The following is a 9497-nucleotide window of genomic DNA, read 5'->3' on the forward strand; positions in this document are numbered from 1 at the left end:
TGGCCTCAGAGCGAACTCGTCACAATACGGTAGCATATCTTACAGCCGGTAGCGCCAGCCTCAGGTCCTTGTAGCTCAGGACTGGCAGCCTTAAGAGTCAGTACACCACCGACCGTAACCCCACCGACCGTCAGCAATACGAGCAGAACCTCAGTCCGTAACGGACCAGCCCGAGGCCTTGAGTTCATGAAGGTCCGACTCACTCCCTTAACGGTTCTCAACTAGCTCAGAACATCTCCACCTCCCCAGCCGAGACCATCACTCCTCCTGCATCCGCGACTTCCACTGCACCCCCACCCTCACAACGCCTGTTCACACCGCCGCCAGCGCGCCGGCCTCCTTCTCCGCCGCCTTTTCCGCCGCTGCCAACGCGTCCCGGTACTCCTGCACCATGCCCTGCATCTGCCCCCACACCAGCTTGAACTCCAGCCGCCACGACACAATGCTCTGCTGCCGCACGGACGTGATCGCGCCCGTGCCCGCCGCGCTGCGGCCCTCGCCGTCGCTATCACTGCCAGAGGCGGTGGTGCGGCGGCCGCTGCGGGCGCGGCCGCGCGCGGCTCCGGAGGCTGCTCCGGCACCAGCAGCTGCCAGCAGCTGCTGGTCCTGCTCGGCGGTGGTGGGGAAGCTGGCCAGCAGCTTGGCGATATCGGCCAGGAGGGCGTCAGCGGCGGCCAGCTCGCGCGTGATGTCGCGCGGCGAGGAGAACACCTGCAGGAGGAGATTCAGACCGAAAGGGGCAGGGTTGGTTTGGGGCGCACGGAGAGTGCGGATATGGGCGCAAGCCGGGCACAAAACCGGTAGCATGCCCAGGGGGCTGCAAGCTCCTCTTCTCCCCGCCGTCCTCTCCCCACCGCACCTTGTGCACCGGCGCGCCCGCCACCGCCAGGTCCATCAGGCGGCCGTGCTCGCGCGTGTTGGCGGGCGCCCGCGGGATGGAGTGCCAGGCCGCCAGCATGCGCCGCCACTCCGCACGGCCCTGCCAGCAACAGGGCACACCACACAGCAGGTCAGGCAGGACGACGCAGAGTCCTCCAACAGCTTCGGAGCCTGCCCAACAGGCGCAAAGGCCACGGCTCCACAGCCATCCACGCACGTGTCATGCCATGACACGCCATACGACACACCACGGTTCCAGACCCACCGCCGCCGTCTTGATGAGCTCCAGGTCTCCCGGCACCTCCCGCAGCTCCGTCAGGCTGGGGTCCTGCCGCCACGACTCGAACTCGTCGTACTCCACCGGGGGCGGGCCGGGGCTGGGCGCGTCGCCGGCGGCGGCTGCGGCCTCGGCGCGGATGCGCGCCACCTCCTCCGCCACGCGCTCCTCCTCGTACATCTCCTCGCGGACCGCCTGTGTTGATGTTGCATTGGGATGCATGTAAGGATGTTCAGTGTATGGGGGCTGAGGGTGCGGGGGCCCAAGCACCGTTAACACCTTCCAACGGCTGCATATGCGCTCCGTGCCGCCACTTCCCGTTCCAGCCCCGTGTCCGGGCCTCACACACCTCCAGGTCCTCGGGTGGCACCTCGCCCCTGACCTCCACCAGCCGCAGTCGCTGCACGCCCGAGATCAGGCCAGGGCCCCACAGCCGGGAGACCTGCAGTGCAGCCACGCGACAGACAACAACCATATTACTCAGTTCCAAACCCCAAGAGCTGAGCAGCCGCGCAGTCCCCACTCGACTCCCCCAGCCACAGGACAAGCGATGACACAAACGCCCATGACGCAGCCCTTTGCAGGAGCCGCCCGTCCGCCAGGCCCCCACGCACCTGCAGCGCTGGCAGGATGTCCTTCACGAAGGGCATCTGCTCCTTCTCCGCGTCGTTGGTCTTGATGAGCGACAGGATGTGGCGCACACGCGGGTCGGTCACCTGTGGAGTAAAGAAGAGGCGTGTCGAGGTGGGGGTGGGTGAGCGGGAGATTGCCGTACGTGCCCGAGCCCAACGAGGGCGGAAGGGTTAGGGGAGAATACGTGCTTGTGCTGGAGACAAGGCCGGCGCAAAGCGCGCATTTCGGTGAGCTGCTTAGCGGCTTAGCGGCAACGGTCTTATGAACATGAAACAGCATCATGATGCTGGTGATGCTGCCGCGGCCCTGGTGCTGCTGCACCTCCACTCCTCACCATGTCCAGCCGAGTGGCGGCCTCCTGCCCAAACGCCTGCTTGTACACCACATCCGTCAGAGAACCCTGCGAGCAGCGGCAACGTGCGAGCGCGTGCGGGACCGCGCATGTGTGTGTAAGTCACAGAAGTGTGGTAAGCGGCGTGGAGCCTCATCTGGCACTGCCAGACGCAGCGCCCTAATCCCAAGAACACAGCCCAACCGCACGTCCTCCTGGCATCTACCCTGCCTCCCCTCCTGTACATCCCTCCCCTACTCCTCTACTTCCACTCCTGGGTCTCGGTTACCGTACTTTGCTGTCCGACTAGACTTGCCCCCACGCCCACCGGCCCCAACTCCTCTACGCCACTGCGCCACGCCGCCGCCCCCGCGCCACTCACAATGTCGGGCTGCAGGTCGATCAGGTCCGCCGCATTGCCGCCGGTGCGCGCCGGCGCCAGCACGCCGAACTGCTCCAGCAGCTGCGTGGTGCTGCCGCCGCCGCCCCGCGCGGGCCCGGCCAGGAAGGGCGCGGAGGCTCCCAGCACGGCGCCGGGCCCCAGCGGCTTGAGCGCCGCCACCACCGCCCACTCGTCCAGAATGGGGCCGTCTTGCGCCACGAAGGCGATGGTGGTGTTGGTGGCGGAGGGCTCGGTGGTGTACAGGACGGGCGAGGCCTGTTTGTGTGTGATGTGTGTGTGGCAGGTGTGTGGTGTGTGTGTTCGGGGATCGGGTTGGGATGGGTTGGGTTGGGTTGGATTGGGACATATCGAGGTGATACGCGGTGGCGCAATGCATCCGTCCATGGCCGTACGCACACAGCAGCCACTGGTTGCGCCGTACACCCACCAGCGTGCGCTTAATCCCTCTCTCCCACACTTTTTGCTTTCCGTCCTGGGCGATTGGCCGCTTTAAGGCCGCAACCCTTCCACGGCACCCTCCCCAGCCGTGGGTTCTGCCTGCAGCCCTACCTGCGGGAAGAAGACGATCCGCTCGCCCTGCGCCATGCTGCGAGCCTCCGCGTGGCAGTACGCCCACAGGAAGCGCTCAAACGGCGGCAGCGGCCGCTTGGCCGGCGCCGCCGCCGGTGCAGCCGCGGCCACCGGCTCCGCCGTAGTTCGGCCCTTGGTGCCGCGGCCCTTGCCGCGGCCGCTGCTGCCCTTGCCCGCGCTGCCACTGCCGCCGCGCCCGCTGGTGGACGGCTGATCCGAGTCTGAGCCCGACTCCTCGCCGCCGCTCGCGGCGCTCACGGCGCCGGCGTCAATCCCAGCCACCTCGAAGCCCATGTCCGCCGCGAGCGGCGAGCGGCAGAAGGCGGCGTAGAACTCGCGCAGCGCCTCGCGGCGCACGCCGACGGGGATGGCCAGCGGCGCCCACTGCAGCTGCGCCAGCTCCTCGTCGGCCGCAAACTCCAGCTGCGGCCAGGTGTGCGTGTGGTGTTGTGGTATTGTGGTGAGCGGAATGTAAGGGAGCGCAGCGCTCAGAGGCGGTGGGCTAAAGCAAATTTAGCAAGAGCTTCTGCCACTCGGTGGAGCCTTGCCTTCTTATCCAGCCCACGCGTCGCATGCTCTCACGCTCGGCATCCCCCCCCCCACACACACACCAAGCACTCCTCCTCCCGCTTGGCACGGCCGACCGCATCCTTTCCATCCGCTGCGCATTCCTGTGCAAACCCCACCCCACACCCAGCGCTCCCCACAACGCGGCCCGCTCACGTTTGGCATGTCCGCCTCCTGCGGCAGCGCCGCCAGCGCCTGCTTCCAGTAGGGCGACTCGCAGCAGGCGTCCAGCCACAGCAGCCACACCGCCATCTTGGCGCGGGCGTTGGGGGCCTGCAGGCCAAACTCCATCAGCCACGCCACCAGGGCCTCCGGGAGCGGGCCGTGGAACTCGCACCAGCGCTCCAGGAAGGTGGCCTGCATGGACTGGAAGTCCGCGGCCGCCTCCTGCGGGTGCGACGGGACGGAGTGTGTGCGGGGAAGGCAAGGAAGAGAGTATGAGTTTTGTCGCGGTTCAAGATGGGTGTTGGCAGCGCCCATTAGTCTTGGAATGCAGCCCCAGCGCGGCGCAGCCGGCGGTTACCGCATTGTGCCCCAGCCCTCATGCCCGCGGCTCCCATGAACCATGGTCCTGGCCCAGGGCCCCGGCTGCCTGCCCCCATGGCGCTGTGTCTGGCTGACCGACAGAATACTCGCGCCAGCGCCAGCGCTGCCGCCGCACCTGTCGCTCCAGCGTGTCGGTTGTCTGCAGCCCCTCGCAGATGTACAGCAGCAGGCAATTGTGCAGGGGCACCTGCAGCGGCAGGCATGGAGGGGTGGATGCGGAGGGCAGAGGCGTGGTCGAGACCCTGGCAAAACGCACCACGCCACGGCACCGGGCCACTCACCGTCCAGCCCCGTCGCCGTGACAAAGCGGGCCCCACCCGCTTCACTGGCAGCGTGCCAGCAAGCACTCAAAATCCATATCTAACCACCAGCCATTATGAATATACACAAGAAGACCACACGCACCTGGATGATGGCCTCATCCTCGTCAACGCCGGCGGTGGTCACCATGTGTGTGCCCAGCCCCCCCGGCACCGGCTCCTCCACCGCCCGGATTTCGTTGTGGGTGGTGGGGTCGCTGTTGTAGGGAATCCACACCAGCTCCTCCCCGTCGTCCTCCTCATCCGGGTCCTTCGTCTCCTCCTGGTACAGTGCCGGGTCTAACGCGCCCATCTGCTCCAGCAGACTCTGGCGGTCATACACGCTGCGGAGCCTTCCCACGCGCCCCGAAATCTGGTCCAGGCGCTCCAGACGCTCCTCCAGGTCCATGCCCGCGATATCGTTGTCAACGCGCCGGGCGCGACAGGCGACGCTCCCGGCACCGCGAGCATGCGGGCTCGGCGACGGTGCCAGCGACTGCTGCTGTTCGCTGGCACATGGTACAATAACACGAGCTGGGAGCTGGGTGGCCTTGCCAGACGCTGTGGCCGCGGTCGCGGGGACTCGTGTGCGGTGCAGCATTTTTAGGTCCGGCGGCGGTTTGGGAGCAATTTCGCTAACCTATATGCTCATATGGATTATATTTATAAAACACAACAGCTGAAGTGTCCTCGGGGTCAAAAGAGGCCTCCGGCGGAAGTCAAGTTTTGTGGCCAAAGCAACCCGCACAGCTTGGCTATTCGTCGACCCCTCTAGAGATACAACATGGCCACGCTAACCAGTACACAATGAACTATAGCAATTGGACTTTGCAATTCCACCATGCAAGTGCATTTGTGCATCTCACATTCTCGCGTGTTTACACAGCTGCCGACGTTGACACTAGATAAGTTGAAGATGACGTGACGTGAGTCACCATTTGCGAACTAGCTATCCTTGCTTTTGGCGGGATTTCCTCACGACACCAATTCGCAAGCCTGAGTCGCGTAGCTTGATATGGAGATCAGCATTCATCCCCGAAAAGTCCTTAGATGATCTGCGTCACTTCCCAGCAGGCGCAGCGTCACCGGCTTGAGCGCAGGCGCACAGAGTATGGCACACCCGCACCATCACCCCGCCTCCAAGGCGGGCTCCGGCTTCACCCTCAGAAGCCGGTGGATTGCCTTCGCGCTATACGCAGTCCTCAGCATTGCGCTGACGATTGTACTTTTTGTTGACCCGCTCATTGACCGGCCCTCGGGGCTCGTTAAGCTCGCCTGGTTCACCAAGGCGCCGCTGAGCCACGGCCTCGACCCGTGCTCGTGGGATTATGAAGGCTCCTGGCGCATCGGCTTTGCTCGCGGCAACCCCGACCCGCAGCACCTGCAGCTGTCTGCAGAGCCCGTCATCACCTGCGCGACGCTGGCCAATGCCACGGCCGCAAGCTTTGTGGCCGACCCATTTCTGTACATCCCATCCTCCAGCAACGGGACAACCGCCACCTCGCCCAGCTTCAACACCTCAGCGATAGCAGACGCCACAACCTCTTCCAAGCAGCCCTGGTTCGCGTTCTACGAGATGAAGAACCTCAAGCGCTATCTGGGCGAGCTGGGCGTGGCTGTGTCGTACGACTCGGGGGATAGCTGGCGGCACCTGGGCACCGCCGTGTCAGAGCCCTTCCACCTGTCCTTCCCGCTGGTGCTGTGGGACGCTGACTCGCAGCAGTACCTCATGTTCGCGGAGACCATCGGATCCAAGGAAGGCAACATCTGGATCTATGGCACCAGCCGGGAGGCCTTCCCGTTCGGCTGGCGGGTAGTGCGGCGCGTGTGGCCGGAGGACCCGGGCTGGCCCGACACGCGGCGCTGGTTCCAGTTCGGCATGCCTGCAAAGTAAGGCGTGTGTGCGAGTGGGTTGGTACCATGGGCTGAATAGGACTGCTGACCTCAGACTGTCCCTTTCGATCTCGGCTACTTTGGGGGTGGGAAGACTGCCACCACCAGCACTACCACCCTGAACCCGTACCCGTGCGACACCTGACTAGCTTCCATGTGGCTTGTATGCTGCAGGTACGTGGACACGGCGCCGGTGTGGTTCGAGGGCCGCTGGTGGATTTTCACCACCCGGGTGGGCACCCCCGCGGCCGGCCAGCCCAAGTATACGCTGCTGGTGTACACCGCAGACACGTGAGTGAGGCGGCGACAAGGGGCGCAAGAGGGGGAGGAGCAAGAGACGTCAGCTCCCGTACAATAGTGACAGTCCGAAACGGCGCAACCATCTAGTCATGGCGCCACCCCTTGCATGCCCTGTCCGCACACGTGTGGACTGTGGAGCCTGCTCAACACCGTGTTTCCCCCGCCCCTGCCTTCGGCATCATCATGGGTCCACAGGCTGCTGGGCGACTGGAAGCCGCACCCGGCGGCGCTGGCAGGGGTCGCGTACGCGGCGGCGCCCGGTGGCCGTGTGCCGTTCGGCGTGGACGCGGGCCGCCGCACAGCGCGCAACGGCGGCAGGCCGTTTGTGATGGGCGGCCAGTTGTACCGCTGGGCGCAGGACTGCAGCCACTTTTACGGAGAGGTGTGTGCGTGTCTTCATGCAAGTGTATGCGCTTCACGGCTCCATGCCAGCTCTGCCCGCGCGTGTGGCAGAATGAGATTGTTGTAATATCCATGGTGCAAGTTTCCATAACCATCACCATCACCACCACAACCACCGTGATCACGACCGCCGCCGCCACCGCCGCCATGCGCACCGCCGCCGCCACCTGCAGGCGCTGCGGCTGATGCACGCCACGGCCGCCAACGCCACCCACTACGCCGAGGTGGAGGTGGCGGCGCTGGCGCCCAGCCACGACGGCCTGTCCTGGCACAGCGCGCGGCTGCACCACGCCGACATACACATGCTGCCGGACGGCTCCTGGGGCGGCTTTGTTGACGGCGACAGGTGCGTGGTTTGGGTGCATGAAAGTTTCGCGTGGTCAAAGCGCCAAGCTTAGCCTTGCATGCCCAGGTTGGCAAGCGCGCAGTTTGGGAGTACCTGACAGCACACGTTCACATTGCATCACATTATGCACATGACCGCAGGTACCAGGATGGTTACTCGCACTTCATAGCTCGGGAGCAGTGGTTCGTTGAGCTCAAGGCGCGGCTTAAGTGGGTGGTGGCGGCGCAGCTGATTATGGTGGTGCTGGCGGCGGCGCTGCTGGCGGCGGCGGCGGCGAGCGGGGGCGGGCCGGCGGGGGCGGCGCGGGGGCTGCTGGGCTTTGGCACCAGGTCAGGTGCGGCAAAGGGGGGCGCTGGGCGGCAGCTTTGGCTATGAGGCGGGCATGGTGCCTTTCCTAGGTAGCCATTATCTATGGAAGTGATTGGCACTGTTGAGGAAAGCTTGAGCGGCTGATGCGTGAAGCTGACGTTTTGTTGGCTGCGCGCCTTCGTGCATGGTCGTGTGTGCAGGTGCTGTGGGCTCTGCCCAGCACCGGCCCGCCGCGCACTAGCCCGCGCCGCGGCCGCGCTGGGCCTGCAGCAGCAGGTGGCAGCAGGCGGCAGCGCGGCGGCTGCAACGGCGGCGGGAGCAGGTGGAGCGCTTGGTGCGGCGGCGGCAGCTGTGGTGCTGGTGGCGACGGCGGTGGTGGCGGCGGTTGGTGTGATGGCGGTGATGCCATGGGTGGTACCGTGCCCTAGGTGCGCGCCGTCCATTATTAATGGGTTGAGAGGTTCAGGGGGTTGATTGGCGACACTGTGGGATGGGACCAGATGTGAGCGCTTGGTGCATGCTGCAACGCAATGTTTCACCTCCAACTGTGCCTTCACTGCACCCTGGCAGGTGGCCGGTGCAGGTGCCGCCCTTCCCCGAGTCCCCCTGGTTTGTGCCGGACTCGCCCCACGTCGACCCCGCCGCCCCCTACAACATCAGCGCTGGCCCGGGGCCGGGCCACGGCGGCCGCAGCAGCAGCAGCGAGACTAGCAGCAGCGGCAGCAGCGGCAGTAGCAACGCCAGCCTGACGGTGGTGACGGGCTGTAGCTCCACCTTTATGGACAGACTAGAGAACCTGGTGGGCTCCTTGCAGGTGTGTGACACAGGAGGATGGGCCGGGGAGGCGGCGCGCGTGCGGGGTTGAGCTGAGGCTGGATGCAGGTATCCATACGGCAGGCTGATAACCGAATTGAGCTTGCCAGAGCCTTACACGTCGGCTGCTGATTCACTGTGATGCCTTGACCACCGATCAACCCCATACTGCCGCACCCTGACCGTTATGCATGGCACGATCCGCTCACCCGCTCAATGCACACACGCTCAATGCACACACGCACACGCTGTACACGCAGTACTGGTCTCCGCACACCCCGGTGGCTGTGTACGACCTGGGCTTCACCAGCCAGCAGCTGGCGGAGATACGCTGCTGGCAGGGCGTGGAGGTGTGTGGGCTTGTGTGTGTGTGTGTGTGTGTGTGTGTGTGTGTGTGTGTGTGTGTGTGTGTGTGTGGTGGGGTGGGGTGGGGTAAGATTCATCATTGATTAAGAAGTGAAGCGCAGCCAGGAACAGTAGTACAGCAGGCGCGTTTTTACCGATGCTCGTAAAGTCCAGCAGCCAGCTCCAGCGCGTAGACCCTCCGAGTGCGGGGGGGGGTGTAGAGGGGGGAGAGTCACAGTGGGGCAGGACCTTTCAGGTTCCCCGTTAAAGCAGGACTCGATAGGAAGTGATTTCAAGCGCACCGGTGTGTGCGCAGGTTCGGCGCTTTCCGTTCGAGTCGTACCCGCCGCACGTGCGCGAGATGCGCACGTACGCGTTCAAGGGGCTCACGTTCCAGCGGGCGGTGGAGGCGGTGGCGCCGGGGCAGGCGGTGCTGTGGATCGACTGCGGGCTGGAGGTGCGGCGGGCGGGCGGGCGGGCGGGCGGGCGGGCGGGCGGGAGGGAGGGAGGGAGGGAGGGAGGGAGGGAGGGAGGGAGGGAGGGAGGGAGGGAGGGAGGGAGGGAGGGAGGGAGGTAGGGAGGGA

At 65.3% G+C, this 9497-nt stretch overlaps 2 protein-coding genes across 2 annotated transcripts in view; one reads left to right on the plus strand and one right to left on the minus strand.

Annotated features, from left to right (window-relative positions):
• Positions 1–27: 27 nt before the first annotated feature.
• Positions 28–5297, minus strand: CHLRE_09g388500v5 (uncharacterized protein). The gene is made up of 11 exons (XM_043065470.1): positions 4612–5297; positions 4322–4393; positions 3817–4047; positions 3073–3516; positions 2503–2778; positions 2124–2189; positions 1771–1872; positions 1506–1598; positions 1145–1351; positions 860–979; positions 28–711 (listed from the first exon to the last, which is right to left on the minus strand). The coding sequence occupies exons 1-11, from the start codon at positions 5104–5106 to the stop codon at positions 313–315; spliced, it is 2505 nt and encodes an 834-aa protein (XP_042921038.1). The 5' UTR covers positions 5107–5297; the 3' UTR covers positions 28–312.
• Positions 5298–5404: 107 nt separating this feature from the next.
• CHLRE_09g388450v5 (uncharacterized protein) overlaps positions 5405–9497 on the plus strand; it is a 6355-nt gene continuing 2262 nt past the window's right edge. The window contains exons 1-9 of the mRNA XM_001694490.2: positions 5405–6395; positions 6573–6689; positions 6894–7080; positions 7274–7446; positions 7587–7775; positions 7956–8183; positions 8326–8569; positions 8829–8918; positions 9230–9370. Coding sequence (XP_001694542.2) covers positions 5617–6395; positions 6573–6689; positions 6894–7080; positions 7274–7446; positions 7587–7775; positions 7956–8183; positions 8326–8569; positions 8829–8918; positions 9230–9370 — 2148 coding nt within the window. The 5' untranslated portion in view covers positions 5405–5616. The remainder of the gene's footprint in view (positions 6396–6572; positions 6690–6893; positions 7081–7273; positions 7447–7586; positions 7776–7955; positions 8184–8325; positions 8570–8828; positions 8919–9229; positions 9371–9497) is intronic.

This window comes from Chlamydomonas reinhardtii, chromosome 9 (assembly GCF_000002595.2).
Source record: "Chlamydomonas reinhardtii strain CC-503 cw92 mt+ chromosome 9, whole genome shotgun sequence".
Taxonomy (NCBI): domain Eukaryota; kingdom Viridiplantae; phylum Chlorophyta; class Chlorophyceae; order Chlamydomonadales; family Chlamydomonadaceae; genus Chlamydomonas; species Chlamydomonas reinhardtii.

Excerpts from the sequence above, each read along its gene's own strand:
- CHLRE_09g388500v5 (XM_043065470.1), bottom strand. The coding sequence starts at position 5,106 with ATGCTGCACCGCACACGAGTCCCCGCGACCGCGGCCACAGCGTCTGGC. Across the intron at positions 1,873-2,123 it reads CCGCCACTCGGCTGGACATG|GTGACCGACCCGCGTGTGCG; the intron begins GTGAGGAGTGGA and ends TTTACTCCACAG. Across the intron at positions 1,599-1,770 it reads ACATCCTGCCAGCGCTGCAG|GTCTCCCGGCTGTGGGGCCC; the intron begins GTGCGTGGGGGC and ends GCTGCACTGCAG.